This window comes from Eucyclogobius newberryi, unplaced genomic scaffold (genome assembly GCF_026437365.1).
Source record: "Eucyclogobius newberryi isolate DKJ021-1_F unplaced genomic scaffold, fEucNew1.0.hap1 SCAF_5, whole genome shotgun sequence".
Classification (NCBI taxonomy): domain Eukaryota; kingdom Metazoa; phylum Chordata; class Actinopteri; order Gobiiformes; family Gobiidae; genus Eucyclogobius; species Eucyclogobius newberryi.
In genome coordinates this window covers 27,493,879-27,515,747 of record NW_027316167.1, presented here as the reverse complement: position 1 = coordinate 27,515,747, position 21,869 = coordinate 27,493,879, and the positions used below count along the sequence as shown (strand labels likewise).

General features: G+C 39.4%; 1 protein-coding gene across 1 annotated transcript; it reads left to right on the top strand.

Annotated features, from left to right (window-relative positions):
- The first annotated feature begins 31 nt into the window (after positions 1-31).
- LOC140381571 (collagen and calcium-binding EGF domain-containing protein 1-like) lies at positions 32-20,872 on the top strand. The gene is made up of 12 exons (XM_072465634.1): positions 32-329; positions 1,264-1,344; positions 17,743-17,795; positions 17,952-18,086; positions 18,356-18,493; positions 18,607-18,740; positions 18,893-19,007; positions 19,073-19,203; positions 19,334-19,369; positions 19,499-19,534; positions 19,656-20,143; positions 20,185-20,872. Exons 1-11 carry the CDS (start codon positions 217-219, stop codon positions 19,842-19,844), a joined length of 1,161 nt encoding a protein of 386 aa, XP_072321735.1. The 5' UTR covers positions 32-216; the 3' UTR covers positions 19,845-20,143; positions 20,185-20,872.
- Positions 20,873-21,869: the final 997 nt, after the last annotated feature.

The following is a 21,869-nucleotide window of genomic DNA, read 5'->3' as shown; positions in this document are numbered from 1 at the left end:
GCCCAGGGGGATCAGTGCGCGCGGGGCAGTTCTCCTCCTCTCGGTGCGTAAACGCGCACAAGGAGCCGCGCACTCACGGCTCCAGGACGCGTCACCTCTGGAAGCTTCCACAGCGCGGCATCTCTCACCCGCGGGTCACACATGGACCCTGCTCCCTGGTGCTAATGTGAGGGCGTTTTTACCTCAGACACGTTTTTGTCCCGGAGCAGAGGGGACATGGCTCAGCTCTCAGGGGCCACTCTGTTACCTATCGGCGCTATGTGCGTGGTGTTTCTGTGGGAATCAGAGGCCAGTTCTATCAGGACCACTCTGGGAGTGGACACCTCAAGGTAAGTTCTCAATGCTAGTCCAGATGCCCGTTCATTGTCAGTGGCGTGTTTATACCAGTCAAATGAACCTACTTTTGTCATATCGATAAAGTTTTGGTCTCTTTGTAAACACTTTTTAAACTTGGCCAAAAGCTTTCACAAACTACTGATCACAAATCCCTATAGTCTTAAGCATAGCAAGCGTTTTTCTGTAATGCAATTTAGTCTGTAATGAAGCCCCTCGCTTAACATTAGCACAGTTTGCCAAAAGCTTTAACCGCATTAAAGGTGCGCATCCCCTGTGACGCGTGTGAGCGCGGACCTCCACATGAACCGCAGCAGCGCGTCTAATCTAATGTGATTCCAAGGAAATGCAAAAGGAAGAGCCAGTTCCAAATGGTAGGAATTGGTCGCGGTGGAAGGAGCCAAACTTTAACTTGTGCTCAGACAAAACATGACACATGTTATTAAGGTGCCCTGAGAGACGAGTTCAAGAGGTGAGGAAAGTCGTGACCGCAATGGGCCAATTTACTTCAGAATTAGAGTAGAGCAAGTACATAAAATACTTGTCTATATACTCTTTTATTAAGGTTCAAGGCATGCTTATAATAAGTCATTTTTACTTTAAAAAGTCCAAAATAGTACTTCAAATTGTGCAATTAAGTGAAAACAACCTGTAGCCCATGTGAGTGCCATTCAGGATGATACTTTCTTAATACATGAAGGTTTTCTAAAAGTATTTGCATTAATTATGTACTAATAACTAAATAAGCACTCTTTAACCGCAAGTCTTTTCTCCTGAACTGAACTCAGCAGTACCACCTCATGCTTATTCATTCAATAGCACCCTGTATCTTCCCCAGTCATTTCCAGTGAATCTTTCTCAATAGGCCGACATTAGCAGTGGGTGGTGTACAACAAGCTGTGCTAAACCTATTTTATGTTTTATTCTCAGAACGGAGTGTCCTGAAAATAACATTCTGACTGTGGAATATCCCTGCGTGGGACCTGGAGGCAAGAACAGCACTTGTTTTAGGTGAGAGCCATTTTGTCTCGTTCTGTCCAAACCTATTTCCTAAGCATTTTTAAGCCCTCATAAATCTGTGGGGACCCTCCGCTTGTTCTTGGAGTCATTTTCTATTGAGCTTGCCCACTTTCCTGGAACGGTGCTTTGCTAAGGATTGTGGACAAGTGTCTGTGATGCCCAAAGGAGGGGGGGGGGGTAACCACCAAACCTCATCCGGGTATTCATTTCCGTAACTGTGGATATATCATTATGTGTCGAGTGGGAGGAGCCGCAGAAGATGTTCGAATGACTGAGGATATTTTTAATTGTTTAAGTGGATTCAAGCAGCTGCATTCCAACCGAAGTGGTCAAAGCACAGGAAGTTATATATTTTTTTACATTTAGAAAGTGACAGTAATGCAAGGAGTAACGTGAGGTTTACCACTCTATCAATTACAGGATTACAGCTGCATTTGTAGTATTTGAAAGCGTTTAAGTATATAATTATGTTTGTTGTATCTACTGAATTATGTTGTATATCCATGACACGTTTAGAATTATGTTGAATAATAATAATTTATTTTTGGTTATGCTTGGAAGGTGAACAGGATATTTCAAAATCTAATTATGTTTATTCATTCTAGATCTTTACCCAGCTTGGTTGTTGTTGAGCATGTTATTGAGAGGCGGGAAGTGAAGCCCTTTTTTTGTGAGTAACGTTACTTCTAAACAATATTACCGGTTCTCAAGGAACAGTTGTAGTTGCAGTGCTCCAAGTAATGACTCCCGTAAGAGAAAGGTATTTTCTCAATAAGAGTAACTGTCTGGACGTAATATTAGATTTGATTTAAAGGAAAATTTGGATAAATTAAATCATATCTTACAAGTGCAAGAAACACAAACGTTCAAATTATAACAGAATGTAAGAGTTACTTCAAAATAAATGTTGCTCAAGTAGGAGTAAAAGCATACAGTCCAAAAACAACAAAACCATATACTTAGTGTTGTCAGTCGCTGGACTCTCAATGCTTTTTTCTCCAAATGGACTATAAGATATAAGATTTGTGCCTTGTGTACAAATTGTGCTCTAAAAATAAACTTGCCTGGCCTAGAGTACAGTACTACAGTACTACAGTACTACGCTGCTAATAGTCCAAAGTCAATCATGTCGATGTGTATAAACTGCTCTTGAAGGTTTTGCTTGGCGGTTTGAGTCAAACTCAGGTCTGGTCCAGTCGATGTTCTGTTCAGTGTCAAGTCAGGCTTTTCTGTCTCTGATCCGAGATGAGGTTTATGCCATTTCAGGACAAGAGCTTACGCTACCTACTTTCTTTATTCTGACTATACATAAATCACCTTTATACACATAACACGCACCTCATACATCTTGCTGAACTCCACTGTTTTTCGACCCAGAGTGATACTGTCGAATGATTTAATATCACAAAGTTTCTCAGCATTCAGACAGACTGTGGCAATTTTCCGATCATTTTCACGTTTTCCTCTCTGATTTCTGCACTTGGCACATCTCCCCGTGTTTAAATCATCAGGGAAAGACTGCATTTATACAGCTCTTATTGAAGACGACAGTTTAAGCATTTGGAAAGTTTCACACCTTCCCGTAGAACGCAGGCTTAGTTGCTGTAAAAACATTCACGCAAATTACTCAGTTTAAATAATGGTAGCTGTTAGTTTTAGTGCTTTCTTGACTGGGTTAGGGTAATTTTACATGGTGGCTTGAAGAGACCACAGATGGGTCGTGCAATAATCATTAGCTCGTCACATTTCTTACTCTACGTTCTTCTATATTCCAATCACTCTTGCTCTCGATGTCTTTCCAAAATATAGTTTGGGCTGCAATGCTGGCTCGGAGTGTTTTTGTGGTGTTGCCCACCTCCGTCCAAACAAAGCACGGAGGCCTGCAGGTCTGATAGCTTCCACCGTGGTCAGCGTCACTAAATCTCCCATTGTTCTTTCAGTCTTGTGTTCCCTTTCTGTCTTCACAAGAGGTCGCGTTTCATCTCAAATCAAACCGAACATCCATCTTTGTTGCGGAGATTGCTTACCGAAACCATGTGTGAGACATCTCTGTTTGTTTTGCATGGGTTTGGGACGTGTTTTCTGAATTGTCTATAAGTGTTTTGGAAGTCAATTGATATTTGACTTTTACCATATGACTAGATAAAGTTGACAGCCTTGAATTGAGAGTATTTTGGATACGATGTTGGGAAATGACGCTTTAAACACGGTCCTGAAAGAGTTAGAAATATGTGTTGTTCTGTCCTGATCCACAGTTCAAGTCATTACTCAATTTTGTCAGTGAATAAATAAATATTCTAGTGTTAAAAGTGCAATGAAAAGAACAATTTCGTCACAGTTAGACAGCAGATTAGAGCCGATGCCAGGTGAAATACAAGAACAAGGCCGATATTCAAAGTCAAATTGTATTACCGGTAATTCAGAGCTGAAAACACTATCCGTATGAAAAACCACAAAGTCCTTTGTTTCACTACAATTTGTTATACAAATAATAATAATCAGTTGTTAATTTACTGAAGCCTTTCGATTATGTCCTCTCTCTCACTATCACACAGTTTTAGAGATCTTTGACCATTGAATTGAATCCGTAATGAACCAGACTATGAAAGACTGACGTAACAAATGGAAGGAAAATACATATTTCCTCAGAATTTCTGTTGAGGAACACAATTCACAAGCAGTTTAAGAAAATCTAGTGCATTTGAATTGAGTAAAAAAAGGTTTAGTCAGTGTCTACAAATGCTCAGTCAGCACTTAGAGGTAGAAAGAATGTTGAGTCTGTCTTGGACACCTTTTCCGTCTCTCTGGTGTCTTTGCGGGGGTCTTTCACTTTTGCTTTGGTGCACTTTGTGAGCACTGTACAACATGATCTCCGCATTTAATCAGTATCTGGACCATTATTGTTGTCATTATTTACTCATGACATAAATATATCTTCTTTCCTTTCGCTGCCAAACCTTCTGGTGCCGTATCTTCCCAGGGAATATTGTTCGGGATGATAAATTCTGTTTAATGCTGCAGTCATATTGTTGTGGACTGGACCAGAACCACATCCTTCCTGACTCACCGAGGACATGTTTTTTCACTTCAAACGTGGAGTCGTGATGACCGTGGGCACAACCTGGGTCTGTACTCTACCTTGTTGTGTTGGATTCACATGAGACGGTTTCATCTCAAAGTGACGTATACTAATGTACAGTTTTTCATGATTGTGGGTGTTCATTATCATGTGTAAGAAAGTGAAGCCTGACATCACACATAGTCATCTGGTTGCCATTTGTACCTCATACTGTCTCAAAACGTCTTAAGGCTGATACACATTTTTCTATTGAACTTTTGTTTTTTAAACTCTGGATCATCTAAAACATGTTTTTCTTTGGATATGTATTTTAATGACTACTATAACAATAGTTCTGTGAAATCTGCATTCATATGCCATTGACTCAGTACTTAGTGAATTAAACCACACACTCCCACATGTCTGTGTGTACTGATGCCACTTTGACTCATTGAGGTAAATCTTTCTAGGTTAGTTTGCGCTCTGGGGATTTGCATGTTGCTTGAGAAAACCACAGTGTGGGTGTTTGTTGGCCTGATGTTGTAGTTTATGTGATCTGAATGGATTTCAACAGCCTTGAGTTTTTTTTATACTTTGGCCTTTACTATTGCCATCAAACCTCATCATGTGCCATTAGCACAAAGGTCTTGGACAAACTGCCAGGAGAACTGCATACCTGTGGTTCTGAAGGTCAGACCAGCATCAGTGTTGCATCAATGTTGGGTTGACATCTTTGTTTTGCAGGGAACAACATTTGTAGATGCTGCAGACCACTGTAACTAAAGTGGAAACATGCAAAGAGCTTTAGATTCCATACTAGCCTCATTCCCCCACCCACTTTGCCTGGTGTGTTACCGAGAGACATTTGAAGTGCTCATTACAGAGACTGATACAGGCCTGGACTCTATCTTCAAGGCACCACTTCCTTCTCCTCTCTTCATGTTGTATACTGTTCAGAACAGACACAAGCCAGACCAGGGTCCAGTGGAACCACTACAGAGTGCGTGAGCAGGGGCAGAGGTCAGGTCACAGCTACTGTGTAATGTTACATATTCTGTATGTTGTCAGTGCTGTGTGAATACTTTGACAGCTGAGGCAAAGGTACAACTTGGGAGTTTTGTTGTCAACTGAGGCTTGAAAAGGATTGCAAGAACATTACAGTAAAGTAAAAGTATATAGGCTGAGTGGCGAGCAGCAAGAGGGTCACTGGTTCAAGATGGGTCCTGATTTAATGTGGGCAGATTTCCCTCTGGGCCAATAAAGTGTAAACTTAAAATGGCCAGGAATTCTGAGATAAAAAACTATTACATTGCTAAGAAAAAGACAAATGTGCTGCCTTTGCACTGCTACTCAAAGTACATGTTTTGAATAGAGTCAGTTGAGTTTGTTGCATTACTCATACTACAGTTGTGATTAATGACGCACCACAACAATTTTTTGATTACGTGTCAGATACAAAATAATAATGATGATTAATATTTGGTAATAGTAGTAATAGTTGGTAGGTATGGTTTGCATCATAAAACGCTGATCCAAAGCAATCATAGATCATTAGACAAAAAACATCAATGAAAAGAAGAGCGTGGCTGGAGTTTGTCTGTTTTAACTGACCTGGTGTTGACTGACTGATTGACAGGATGACTGATGAACTGGTGGAGGAGCCTCGGAGGGGATAACACGCTCATTAGCTCAGGGTCATGTGTGTGAACTTTGCCTCTTGAAACCTCCTCAGCAGGACTCCAGATAAGTCCAAAATCCTCCTAGTCTCCTTCTGCAAGACAGAACTGGATCAGTGGTTTTAGTGGACAGATCTCTCTGGCCTAAACTCATGATTATTGCACACATTTAGCTTATATTCAAACATCTCAAGTTTGACAGTTTGTTTATTTTTGCAGCATAAAAAAAACTTCAGCCATGGAAGGAAATATGTATATTTCATGCTGGTTGTTTGATTTAAAATATAAAAAGTAACAGCTCGATATGTCCTGCCACAACAGATAAAAAAAAAAGTAAAAAATAAGTAAAAAAATAAAACATTTGACAGTTTTACACAAATAATAAAAGTCATAGGCTATTCAAACAATATGCAAAGTGAATGTGCCACAACATTCTTCAAGTATTAACGAGAAGTGCACGGAGTAAGTTATCAAACTGTCCCAGAACTCTGAACGCTAGCTTTTAGGCTTCAGTTCAATATTGTATTTCCATAGACTGGAAAATCAGAAATAGCTTCCTAACGCTGGTAGTTGAGGAAAAATCGAGTGAGGGATGACTCTGGAAGTTGTAGTCCAGATTTGGTCCAAGTTCAATAGAGCTGCAGTGCGTCCTGGCGCGGCAGAGCAGCATCCATATTCTTCAAGGTTTTTTATTTTTTGTGTCCTGCTCCAAACTTATTCTGTCCATGGAAAACAATTCATGGTTTTTGTTTTAGTCAAGCTGACTCACGGATAAATAGAGCCAAAATATATTGGGCTAAAGATTGATCATGTTGTAATGGGGATTAAAAAAAAAAAAAAAAGCTTCTTTCTATGCCACAGTTTTAGATGATTGGATTTTCTACCAGACCATGTTATAATGACAGCACAACACTGAACTAATCAACAACAATCACACGAATGTATTGCTTTGCTGACTCTGTAGCTGGAGTTAGTGTAACAGATTTGGCTATTTATTTGTGTCAGACCAAGTGGATGTAAAGTACAAGGCTTCATGAACCATAAATAAACGAACATCCCTCTAAAATCTCTGATACAGATTTAAATTCACTTTGTGCCAGATCAGCACTCAAAATATCATCCACGTATTCTTCACGTGTCAGAAAAGCACACAACTATGGCCAGATGTTGGATATTCTCTACCTCAAACATTACAAACAGCAACAATTATTTAAAAAAATGCACTACAAAACACTACAAAAAGACAAAGACTCTAATATTGTTTATCTGATAATCTTATTTGGTGAAAATCATACTCACAAAGGAATATTTTTGCAGTCAAAACCAATGCAAAATGTTCAGTTAATTGATATTGCAAATGATATGGACCGTGCCAAACATCTAACTAACAGAAAATAAAATTAAAAAAAATGTCTCAATATATATATCAACAATTCATATCAAATTATGTTAATCCATATACTTTATTATTACTTAATTATATATTACTAAAATGTTGTCCATTCTTGATGCCTTAAAAAGCATGTATGTAAACTAACTGTAAAATTGAAGTTATTAAATATATGTTCTCAACACCCTGTATAGAAAAGGCATCACAGATCCAGTGAAAATACCTTTATTTACATTGAAACCCCGCCCCTTTTCCCTATGCAATAAGTCATCTAAGTGAAATGAACAACACCACTTACACTTGAGTCGATACATGTGTTCTGAATGCCTGTCATCTTTTAACAACTCATTATACAAGCTATTTTAACATGCTGTCACTGCAAATAATGCGATCCTATATTTGTACATTCTATTACATGTGCCTGGAGCAAATATGCTTCTTGTTACATTCATACAATATGCAGGCCCGGTAGGCTTGTCCTTGGGGTTTTCCCGGTCAAAGTGATCAACAATAGACAGTGACACTAGGTGCTAAACCGCTTCATGTCAAACAGCGGGAGGGCTTAACTATAGAGGTTAAAGAGGTGATTTGATACTGAGCAGGAGCACATAACAGATACCACATGTGTTTATGAGTAACGCACAGATGGATTTGTGCATGGGAGCATGTTGCTATGCTTTGTCTGGACCTGGGTTTTATTCTTTTAGGCTTTATTGATGGTGCAGGTGGACATGGGTGAGATCATGTGTAATCCTGGTGAGAAGTTCCACTGGCTGTTAGTGCTGCGTTTGAAGCAGGCTCTCAGTTGAATACAGCCCAAGAGTGATGGTAAAAATAAGATCAGATCAGATAAGATATGATAAGCTTTATTTGTCCCACAATGGAGAAATTCCAGTGTTGCAACACAGATTAGGCACAGAAACACAGATTAGGAACAGAAGTGGAATAACAAAAAACAGATAATTTAGAAATAACTTTCACTCAGCCCCAAACAAGTCCATTGTCCATATTGCCTATTGTGATATAATTTACAAGTATTCCAATCTGAAAGAATATCTTGTTTCATTTATTCCTCCAAATGTGTGCAATTATACACTCTAGGAGTTTTTGTTTAAAATAGTTTTGTTTATAAGAGTTCTTCTATTAAGAGTGCTTTTTATTTGTTCACATAACTTCCTATAAGTTGTCTGTCTTTTTCTTCTGTATCTACCTGTGTTGCAACAATGACATTTCCCGATGTGTGGACAATAAAGGCATATCTTATCTTAATTAGTGCTGTAGGTGTGTAATAATAGCATACAGTTTTGCACTATTTTGTCCATTCTTTGTGTTTACATTCAGCCTGTGTCTAGTTTCATTCTAACTCCATATGTTATGCATGCTTTTTATGTTTTCATAGTCATTATTATTCATTGTTTTATCTTGCACCATATCACAAAAGCACATTTAGAGTTTGGCAGCAGTTACATGTGCACTCAAAATCTGATTATTCTCAGATTTCTTTAGTTATATGATTAAATTATATGTAATCAGCTAAATCATCTGATTTTTGTCTGACCATGGTCCCTCTGCATATGTACATCATATTTTGTGATTTGCATGTAATTGAAATAATGGCTCAAAGGCTATAGTATAAGTATAATCATCTTTTGGTGTGCATGTGAACATAACCAATGATAAGAGATAGGCCAACATAAAAAGTCTGGATAAACAGTTTTTTGTTACTTACTCTAAATGTTAGAGCACGGTCAATGATGGAAACTGTACTACTGTACCAACGACTCCACCTCTGACCTTGTTGACATTTTGTTATCGATTATCTACATCCGACCATCCGTCTTCAGAGCTTATTCTTACCCAGACTGTAATGGATAATAATAGCACAATGTGATAATTGTTCATATCTCTGTGTCCAGTGCTGATGGTGAATAAACCTCTGTGTTACATCCATCGTTACAAATCTTGACACATTCACTTGGTGCTACGATTCCTCGTGTCCGTATGTCAGGCACACAAGCTTCATCTACTGTATTCTTGTGATAACATTATATGCTTTCCCATTTTGATTTATGTGCAACACTTATTTAAACGACTACAGCATCAGCAGTAATACACAGACACGCCGGTCACACCTTCTCTAGCAGTTTATGATCTCACGTGTTCAAAATGCATGACGTCTTTGGCACCAAATCAGTGCCAAACAGCATCAGGTTGTTTGCACTGCGCGCTGGAGTCCACAGGGGCATCCCATAATGATCATTCTCCTTTCCCCCTTTGGCTCTTCTTCATTTTCTCTGATTATTTTGAATGCAGAGCTCATGTTGTGGGAGCTTCTACTTGTTTTCTCACACTTCCTGAGTTTAAAGAGTTAAGTTTCCTGCGTTTAATGAGGGAATAATCGTCTTTGTTGCATTGCAGTGGATCTCCCTCAAAAGTGCTCATTGTGAAGCATCTTTTACTGATTAGTGTGCACCTGAGCGGCCCCTCTGGACTGGCCCAGTGCTGTTTGTGTTTTGTAGTGTGTGAGCTGAGTCTGCTCTGCATTAGCTGCTTTATATAGTCAGTGAGAAAACAAATCACGAAGGCATCGATGACAGACTGATGACAATGTCGCTGGCTCCTGTGTCTTCTCGATGCACTGAACAATGCTATAAATAACAAACAGAAAGGCTCGAGTTTATTGTTGAGCCTTTTACCGCCGCTATTTTCATTGAGACTTAAAGTGCGTGCGACAGGTTTTCACTGATGTTGTTAATTTGACTGGGAAATACTTGTAGTAAATATAAATGAAATACAAATCAGGTAGCAGTTTGTTGAGAGAACTTTGCTGAAAATGGCAGGAAGTTTATTGGTCAAATAAAAAGGAGTTTGGGCCCAGTTGTTGCAGTCATGGAATTCCCCAGCGCGATGTCATGATTTACGATCAGGTAAATCTGGTAAAATGATAAACCTAAAAAAATGTCAAACTTGGACACAGATATTAACGTTGTTTCCAAACTATAAATACAAAACAAATGGTAGTCCAATCTGTCATGGTTTCTATCAGCTACTGGCACAACAGTGACCCACTATGGTGTATCAAAAAGAACCCTTGTTGATATCTTTACTATTAATCCCTATGATTTGGGATTATCTCTGCTCTTCTATTGTCTGTTAATCTATCATCATAACCACTCGTCACCTATGTATTAGATAATTGATGTGAAGATATATTTTTGCAATTGTGGCTCTCAAACCTTTCACACCACAACCTCATCAAATCATTTTAAAATGTGTAACAAATAACCCCTGATGTTCCATCCAAGAATAAACAGGACTGAAGTGACCACTAAATCTCCAACAGAACCTGGACAAAATCCTGACTAAACTGTGTGTGAACCAAACCAGAACCAGAACAAGTCCCAGCTTCAAGACACAGTTTGAAAAGCTGAACAAAGTGGCCCAAGAAGAGGCATCAACATCTGGTGCGCTGTAAAGACAATAAACCACTATCAGAAGATGATGTTTATGTGACAAGATATTCAGTTTGATTGCCATTTAATGGTGATTGGATGTGTTGGCAGTTGGTTTGTTTGGAGCACTTGATTTTGTGGCATCAAATGACATTCTATTTCCCACACGTTGTTTAAAGAGGACACAACAGATCTGTAGGTTGTACTGTAAACGCACGTGTGGCATTATTATTAAAAGAATGTGGCGTTCATTTGACTAAAAGCAAATGTGCACCGGCCGTTGCTGATAGAGCATCTGGACTGCATTTAGATATCTGGCACGGAGCGTGAAAATGAATAATGCACTCATGCCAACCCACAGGAATATTTGGGCTTTTGGTAATGCTCTTTAAATTGATTTTGATTTGGTCTTTATGGACCACATGTATTTACCAGAAGAGTAATTACTAACATCAAGGCTGATATCGCAGACGTACACATCGTGGACCAATTCACCATTATATGACGTGAAGACATTAGGCTACATTAAATAAAGTTTGGCTGAACTTAAATACTAGTGATATATTTGTCGTCTTAAACATTGTTTATTAACTCTGTTTGTCTGACTTTTTGACTATTTCTGGACAAAAATGTGCACTTTTTAAAGATGGAGTACCTGATTTTAAAACCATCAAAGAAGGAAGTAGGCATTTAAATCGGAATGACTTTTGGAACAGCATTTGAGGCGTACTAGTGCGGCAATGTGCATTCAAAGCATTGTACAAGTCTATTTCCTCCAAGTTGGTGGTCTGATTTTTGGCACAAAGTTCAGCTTTAACAAAACCTTCTGGGACAAAACGGAATTCACTCATGTATGAGAAAAAAGTTAAGTACGTCAGCTTTAAATCATTTTCATTTATTTTATGTAATATATATAATATATTTAATCAATTTGATCTATTTATGAATGCAACCCGATATAAATAAAATATGTCAGATAACAGACGTACAATTATCTCGTCATAATGTCATTTTAAAAAAAAGCCTGCACTTAAACTAGTAAGTTTGGTCTAATTTAATTTATTAAAGGGGACATATTATGCATACATATTTATTACCTGGCATTAATGTACTCAAATATGTATATTAATTGATTCGTGCATGTTTGAGTAATCATGTATTGTCCTGAAACTGAGGCTCAAGTGCTCAGAAAATTCCTGTTTTCACCTTCCCCCTATTCCTTCCCACAACCCTGTAATTAGCTATGGTTATTAGAACAATTAAAAAATTGAGTGACACGTGCAGGGTTCTAAAATTTCATGTTGTTACGTTTCAAAAATGCAAATATGTGAGGCGGAGCTGATCAGTTCTGCAGTTTTAAACAGGAAGTAATTTACTATTACTATTACTAAGCCGTTTTAGAGCAATTGACAATAAAAAAAAGTATAATAATGATCTGCGGTATGTTATAGTTCAACACAACCTCAAGCAGTATATGTCTCCTTTAAGATCACCATTATCTTCTGATAATTCAGTCTCTTGGGTAAGTTTAAAATATACATATATACACACACACACACACATTAGACAAGCTTCTGTACTCTTCTCACTCACCGACATTAACATGGCTGTCATTCTGTGCCAATGCAATGCCTCCTCGGAACAACATTAGAACCGAACCTATCAGGATAGTATAAAGTATAATACATGCTTTTGTAATGGAGCTGTGTGTCTGGTAGTCTGGATGAATCTGAAGAGTGGAAGCACTGAAGTATAATAGTATAACTCAGCTTATAATAGTAGACCAGACCTCGAGCTGTCTCCGAGTCAAAGCTTCTGTGTTTGGACCAGTGTGATGTGTCCCTCGGGTGCCTCTGTCCTGGAAGTGGGCTGCAGAGCAAATAAACACATGGACAGTGCTTACTCTTGGCACGCTAGCACCTCCACATATGTGTAACCAACAACATGCTAACACCACATGCATGTGACACCTTTTTACTAGCAGGCCGCACTTTCATCGACGCCATAAAAACAGTGTGGTCCGCCGCGCACTGTAAAGCCGGGATTTGTGCTATTGTTTTTGAAGTTAAGCTCATTCCAGGGTTGTGAGACAAATGGGCGTAAAAAGAGCTTCTAAAGTAGTAAAAATGCATTTCTGAGGACCTTGTAAAAACACTTCCCGCCAGAGCCCGCATCGACCGACAATTAGGAAGCGAATGCTCAAAATTGAAAATGAACGCCGATCCCCAAAGCAAATTGAATGCACATGGCCTGCATCCAAAACTATGTTACATACACTGTAATCGTATCTGCCTCATCATGCTAATCAGTTTCAGCGTAATCCTTCAACACATCATACGCAACCTGACAAGCCAACTTTTAAAACCGCTTACAACTTGAGGGAAATAGATTAAATGCAGCCAGCTTGATGAATGCAACATGTTATGATTTGAGCATTGTTTCGAGCCACATTGCGAGACAGATCCGTCAAAATGGCAACTCGGTGCGGTCGGCGGTCCCGGCGTGTCGAGGGGCCATTGACCTCCACTGAGTTCTACTTCCTGTGCCGTTCTCAAGAGGGAAGGTTTGTGGATGACAGCACACTTCAGACCCGTCTTTTAGCCTCTCCTTCTTGCGCCGTCAGAGTGGGATCTCATTTCTCACAAACAGAGCGGCACACAACACGCTTCCATCCGGACGGCGGCGCTGCACGTGAGGTCGGAGGTGAATTAGCTGACAAATTATGTTATGTGAAGAAATTATGTGTAAAAAAAATGGATAAAAGCACTCTTGTAGGCCAGTGTACTTTGTTTCAAGACATGATTTAGAATTAGAGTATGATAACTGCAAGGTTCCATTGGTCTAGGTAATCAGAGTTAAAAGGTTTTAAGGACGTTTATGGAATTACTTGGGCAGGATGTTTACTGTGTCATCACGCACCCTAAAGCACAAGAAACAATCACGTTATGAATGAGACTGTCTGGATTAGGGATGCAAAAGGGGTTGAATATTCATGGGAAACTTCTTGACATTTTCAGAACATTGCTCAGTTTTGCAGTGTGTATGATTGTTGTCAGCGCTCAGTGACTTCAGTCCTAATCATCCTCCTCCTCCTCTTTAGAGTCACAGTTTAACTTGGTTCTGTTGAAATTCTATGCGATGTTTATTGCGTCACTAAACTATCATTGGTTTGTTTGTGATCCCAAAGACTTTGAACTCATCAGTTTGAGGATGTTTGAGACAACACCCGAGACACAAAAATAACACATCTGTCTCCTTAAATACTATAATTGTGGGCCTGGATGCCTTGCTTATTCACATTAATTCCTATGAAATCCGTAAATTTACAACATTTTGCCAGAGCCAGCCTAGTAAGGATCATCCACTTTTGGCTGCTCAGACAATAAAAACAATTTCTTAATCTAAAAGAGCAGTAGTTGGTAGTAAGAATTCTCCAATAGCACCTGCTAAAGCCCAATCGTAAGTGACTCCAGGGCTTTGTGCTGCAGCTGTGGTGGGACTAAATACATTCTATTTTTTTATACAACAATATGCATTGAATGCAACATGATTTTTTTGGCATGTTTAATTGAATACCTGAGATCAATGGCTCTTAATATTGTGAAGTGTGGCAGTGATAGTGATGAAATAAAAAAGCTAAATACGTATACAAATACAACGTTTTTTAAGAGGCAATTGGCAATGTAAAACGTTTCACTCATGAAAACTGTAAAACTGCAACATGGTTTTGAATACTGTCCAGGTCAGTGCTCAAAACAAAGGTCACATCCATAACTGGTGCACATCCTTTGAGAGGGGTTAGAATAAGTGTAATAAAAAATAAATATGTTCTGATTTGCAATGATTTCCCTTGTTCCATTCCAGTTCCATATCAAACTATCAAGAAACCCACATAAGGCAAGCAAACACAATATAATAACATTTTACAGTTTATATAAGCAGTTCAATCAGTACCTCCTAAGGTCAGAGATGCTCTGTCCAGGCACCACCAAAAAAACTGTAATTTAATTTAGTGAGTCCTCAAGACGCATCACAAACCTGCACACATTATTTAAACAAATTAAACTTGCACATGTCCAAGGAGGGACCATCAGTAAAATACAAAGTGCATCATTGTCTGACTACTGCACCCTTATCTAGGTTTACTGTGCCTGCACCACCAGTGGGCAGTAGAGCGGTGTGCAGGAAGCTTTAAACTGTTATTTTGACATGGGAAATTGTCATGCCAGTATATTAGCTTAAAAGTGGACTGTACTGCCTCTTAATGCCCTTGTCGTCACAGAGATCACTCCTGATTGTCTACTTTTGTATTGGACTGATACATTTGAGGAGAAGCAGGTTTTCTTTCAACAGGTTGTAAGTGAATTACAATGACAAGGGTCTGGATGTAAACCAGACTTGAGACTTTACCCAAAGATTGCACTCTCTATATGAAAAGTATTGTAAGCAATTTAATGTGTTTGATATAAACACAGAGCTTAAAAATGGTTGTGAAAGGTCAAACCACACAAAGTTTGACAGTTTTGGCATAGGCTGGTTAGATTATCTATTGCTCATTTTGATCATACTCAGATTTGTATTTTGGTTGATTCGTGCCTCTTTGAATAATCCTGTGTTGTCTTGCATTTGAGGCTTGAGTGCTCAAAGTATTTTTGGAGTCAATACCACAACTGTTTACAATAAACAAGCAATAACTTTTGTTATAGTTTAAAAGTGAATGCTTTGACTTCTTTAACAATCAATGTCAGAACCGATTTTACTGACAGCTATAGAAATGTATTTTGTGTGCAATATGCAACTTAAGACTCCAAAATGTAAAATATAAAGATGAAAGAACCATTTGAGACAGCAGAGCGACTGTCAGAGGACCTCGTGAAGAGTCTGTAGCTTGTCGACTGAAATACTTTCACCAAACACAAACACATGGGTCAACGCTGCACTGCCCCCTGCGCCGCTTCAGACGTCCGGCCTCCATCGCTCTGTCCATCACATACTCCCCGGGGGTCTGCAGCTGCATGTCTGACCCACAGACTCAGCCCTCACTGTGTACCGGGCAGCACAGTGGTACAACTCTTCCAAGTAAGACAAAGTCAAAATGTGTTCTAAACTAGACTAAAACAGGCTCTAAACTTGGACTCGATTTGGACCAGGACCAAACGGTACAACTGTGAATGTACCTTTAAGTATATGTTGTACTATGATCACAATTCAAACTGAGATTCCATTCTGTGCCATCAAGTGAGGACACAAACAAGTCGGTTTCAGCCATAAAATCATGCCACTCAAAGCAGGAAGCTCATTCATCTTTGAGAAGAACCAAAAAAACAAATATAAACAGACACATTATATTGATTGATTTGAATTAAGTACATTGATTGTAAGTACATTTACAGAGTTTACAGCATATCCAATACATGTACAGTTCATATATTTTTCGACTAAAATAAAGCCTATTTGTCCATACATACACTAAAATTGAGTAATTTACTTGACCCAACTCAAGCGCTTCATCCTTCAGCAGCAGCGTTCAACATGGTGAGCCACATCACGAATGCAAATGCCTATAAATGTTTTCCTTTCCTTTGTCAATAGATAAAACTCTTTGAGACAACTTTGTGGCTTGCTAAAGACTTAAAGACCGTCCCTTTAGTGTTCCACTGTTTCATGATGACTGGAAACAACAACTCTTTAGCAATGTTGTGGTTTTGTATATTCGTGGGTTTTAGCTCTCTGTTGTTATGGCCAATCAAAAGCTATAATATTTGGAGTCTTACATTGTTAATTGGAGTTCTCACTTTTCATTATTCTGAAACCCATGGATTGACTGGTCAGTTTAGTCCTTTAATCAGCAATGTCATCAATCGAATGTTTTATTTTTGTACAGCCCAGAATCACAAAAGCAATTGCCTCATAGGGCTTTCCAAAATTGTTAATTTTTTTTTCTGCAAAAAGTTAGAAAATCAAACAAAAAGCAGTCATTGGTCAAACAGATTAACAAATGCTCCAGGATTTAAACAAATTAAGGCGTGTCCCAGACCCTCCCCTGTCTTTAGACCCTCCTACTCTGCAAGATATTAGGATTATACAGATTTTTGCTGTTTACCTATAGCTTTTGCATCCTCATAATTTTCAGAGTGCCCTTTTGGTCAATATACTGAATCACGCTGTATATTTTTAGTCGACTAGAGATTATTGATCAGTTAATTGAATGACGGATGAATTGCTGATGGATCTGGCTATTGCACTTGTCACATCTCTGAGCACCTCTCAACACTTCAAACTCTCCACTGCAGATTAAAGCCCCTCTCATCTGGATCTCATCAGCCTCACTGTTTTATAAGTTATTTTTCATCCAGTAGACGGAAAGGGATTTAGAGTTACACAGAATAGGGGCTGGAGGAGAATAAAAGCGCCTTAACTGTGGTAGCTTGTTGGTCCCCACGGTAACAGCACGTCCATGAGTAGCACTTTTGGCTCTCAGCAAGTGTGTTCGCATTCGTCTGAGTGTGAGAAATCGGCCGCGTTTCTGTTACTTTCTTTTTAGCTATTCCAAGTTGGTAACATGTGTTGAACCGGTGTCATTGCCAAACATCATTGATCAATTTCTGAAAATGTTGTAGCCAAAAAGACACTGTCCAAGAATGTGTTTCTTTTACAAGTTAACATCAAGAGGAATTTGCTGCACTTGTCGGGTAGAATGTTCTATTTGAATGCTTTGTCCAATTTTCTAGATATAAGAAACATGAAGCTTAGGTTAAACCCATTACTTATGGAGTAATAAATGCCATAAATCAATACATTTTCTTTTTATAGGAGAAAATGCTGTGATGGATTCAGGTTCGTGATGGGTCACTGTGTACCAGAAAGTAAGACAACTTTGAATTATTTCGTTTATTTTTTAAATGAAACTCAATTTTCTGACATTAATTGCTATGATCATTTGACCATTACAGACTTGAGCCACTAGAGGGCAATGCTCGTCTCTCTAATGTGTGTCTGTGTGTCTGTGTTTTGGTCTGCAGGTGTGGATGTGTGCGCTGCTTCTCCATGTGAGCAGCAGTGCACAGATAACTTTGGAAGAGTTGTTTGCACCTGTTACCCTGGATACCGATTTGACCGAGAGAGACACCGCAACCACAAGTCTCCATACTGCATTGGTTAGCTTAAAAACCTTACTCAGCCCCTTTGAGAATTGGGTTTCTCCTTCACTATTGTTGAAGGATTTATTCAAATAGGGACGGAGGCCACAAATCCTCATTCCTCCTTCATTCGCCTGTGCCATCCTTTGTTTCATGTTGACCCCCTCCCCCCAAAGACAGAAAACCATAAGACACCACCAAATTAGAAGGAACTAGATGCTCTTGGATATTGGTTTTGATCATATGAATCTGAAATACTGTCCACTTTTTGGTCCATTTTGATACAGATGTTAATGAGTGTGAGGATCTTGACAGCAACATGTGTGAGCATGAGTGTGTGAACACAGTTGGCAGTTTCACCTGTCACTGTCACACAGGGTTCATCCTGGCCCCAGACCAACAGTCCTGCATCCCTGAACACCACAGTGAGTCTCCCTCATACTCAGCACATTATCTGACTGACAACATCAACACTGTGGAGCCATTATCACGTTTTATTTTGAGAGGTGAGTTTCCAGCTGAGTGCTTTGTCTCACAGTGAGTTCTTCGGGGAAGTCAGAGACTTTGATGAGTGCTGGGGCCTGTGCCTTCACCTGCCAGGACTTTGTCAACATGAAGAACAGTCTACAGCAGCTCAAATCAAAACTGGGCAGCACACAGGCCTCAAACCAGGTATTGTGGCTTCTATTGAGAGATTTTTTTTGTATTCTGTCAAATAAAAAAATGTTAATAGAATAGTCTCACATAAGACACAGTTCTAATACAAAATGGTGATATTTACTTTGGCCAAAGACAATTTAAATGATGCTGACTGTTGTGTTTAGGTGTCTGGCCAAGCCAACAGCAGTGATAAGCGATCTCAAGGGAGATCAGGCAAAGCCTCTGCTGGTTTATGTCTTTCAGGTCTTCCAGGACCTCCAGGGGGCCCTGGAGTGCCAGGTAGTATAATAGCGTTAAAATGTGTGCTTTTATCTAGTAAACTTGTGTACTTGTGTTCTGACCAGGACACCCAGGTGAACCAGGGAGGATAGGTGAGCCAGGACAGAGGGGCCCACAAGGCCCTCGTGGTGACATAGGACCCATGGGTCCAGAACCTGACCTGAGGCACATCAAGAGAGGTCGAAGGGGAGCTGTGGTAAAGACATATTTCCTTAACGTCACTATCTCAACTGCATAGATTTATTAAACAATCAGTTCTGAAAAGAGTGAGGTAATGATTTCTGGAATAATCCACCAATTCTTTCCCCGGTTATCTTTTAATGCAGGGTCCCCCAGGAGCACCAGGAAAAGATGGAATAAAGGTCAGAGTTTGACATTGTTGTTACTGATTTATAGCCAATTACTTATGCCACTGTCATCCTGGGACTGTACTCTTTTACTGTAGTCTTATTTTTTTTAAATAGACGGCTTTATCTTCTTTGTGACCGCAGGGTGAAAGAGGAGCACCAGGTCCCAGTGGTCCCTCTGTAAGTCCAAATGCCTTATTGATCAAATTGTTTCAATATCAACAATATATATATATATATATATATATATATATATATATATATATATATATAATAACTTCTTTGCTTCTTTGCTTCCCAGGGTCCACCAGGCTCCTTTGACTTCCTCCTGCTCATGATGGCCGACATCCGTAACGACATCATCGAGCTGCAAGAGAAGGTGTTTGGTGAGCGGCGAGGTCTCACGCTAGACTCTCCCCCTCACTCCAGCGGAGAAGAGGACGTTTTAGAGTGGGGATCTGGACAGGGCGACGAAACGCTAAACTCCTGACCTACAGCTTTCTCAACCACTGCATTCACAAAAGGACACTAGAAGAGGCCCTGGCCACATCCATGCCATAACTGTGAGCAGTGGACAGAGGATTACCTGTTACAAAGTGGACCACAGACTGTCTGACTGCAGGCACTTCCCTGGCCTCTTTCATATTTCATGGATAGAGAGGTGGAATGTGCGTGCGGGCCCATGGATGAGGAAGATGCTGCCTCTGCCTTTGTGTCTCTGTGCTGTGCCTGTGAGCTGAACCACTTCAAACGGCACACATTATCGTCTACATCTCTTCCTGTGTGTGTGTGTGTGTGTGTGTGTGTGTGTGTGTGTGTGTGTGTGAGAGTGTGTGTGTGTGTGTGTGTGTGTGTGTGTGTGTGAGTGTGAGTGTGAGTGTGTGAGAGAGAGTAGGGTCTGTGGGCCAGGCCTGGGAGCCCCACTGCACCTGTGAGCAGACCTGCAGCAGATCATCTCTCTCTGAGGTTTATATGAGCGGGACTGTTCCTCAAAGACAGAAGCCTCTTTTGTATTTTGAATATAGTTCAGAGAAGTTAACTTGAAGGTGTCAGATATTAAATTATATGTGATTTCCGTTATACTATGCAAGTATTTGTTTTTTTTACAGGTATTTACGATTAAATGAAAACATGGGATTCATTATTATTATTAATATAATCATTATAATGCTTAATGTAAACTGCAATATTGATTTAAAACGGGTCAATAGACATTTTTCCATTGCTCTCTGAGAGGCAACATTTCAACGTAACAAGCAGTTTTTTGGGGGGGTGGCAGAGATAGGGGGTAGTTTCTGAGCACTTGTACCTCAAATGCATAACAAAAAGCATAATAAAGATTACTCAAAAAATACAAGAATCAATCAAAATATAGCTTTGGATGAAGAATGATGAAGAAACACTGTTACAACATGGTTAAAAACATGTTTACTACAACAGTCTGCCATTTCTGTATTCTCACCAGCAGGTAGCACTAAATCACAGTTATTTTCACCTCAGATTTGTTTGTTTTTTATTAATAATAAAATAAATAATAAATAATAAGACAAAGTTCCAGCTCCATTGTTGTAACCTTGGTAAATCATGACTGTCCATACATGTTGAGTCTGGAAGTGAGTTAGAGTAAACCATGCTAACATTTATGTGAGAAATAAATGTTCACCCTGGTGTTTGACTGTTGAACTATAGCGTGGCTAGGTGTCATTATCAAGAGTGTAAGTATCAGGGGTCATGGGTCAAATGCCTGGCAGAATGATAATTATAAACTGCAAGCCATTTGCGGGGCTTGTCAGATCTTGCAGTACCATCCAGTGGGAAGAGTCTCGCTTTGCAAAAGATAACACCTATTTTCCAAATGTGTCAAAATGTATACCCTTCCACAAAATTAATATCTGAGATTGCGTGTATAAGACACACATGTCGGGCTGTATAAATCAGCCAACATAGGCTAATTATGTGCGCGTGACAGCTGTCTTCACCAGTCTCTCACAACTCCACCCCTTAGCGTGACATTTCTGCTTGCTATATCGTCATGGTAACTGATCAGAGAAAACAATGCAAGCGCAACATACATGAAAAAGTCCATCAACTGCCATGTAATTAGGCCTTCTTATGATGGTCACTATAATTTCACATTTTATAAGTGCATCCTAGAATAAGCATGTACTCAGACATCAGAGCCAAATCCCTCTTTAACATTACTATAAGAATAATCAGTTACAAGTTAAAACAATACTGTGGGCACCAGTATACCAGTCCAGAAATTCACTTATAAACCAAAAAAACATTTTATGTTGCAAACAGAATCTCCTCACATAACTGCAGTATTTTGTTTTCAATCGGGTTTTTTGAGCCAATTGTACAAATATTTACCCAATGCACCAGCATGACTACCAGCCCCGGGCCTGTCACCATAATACATGGTATGGGCACCCAAAGCCCGTTGTTGTTGTTGTTTGTATAAATTACATGAACAAATGTCAATATTTTACAATGAAAACAATTTTCTTTTCAT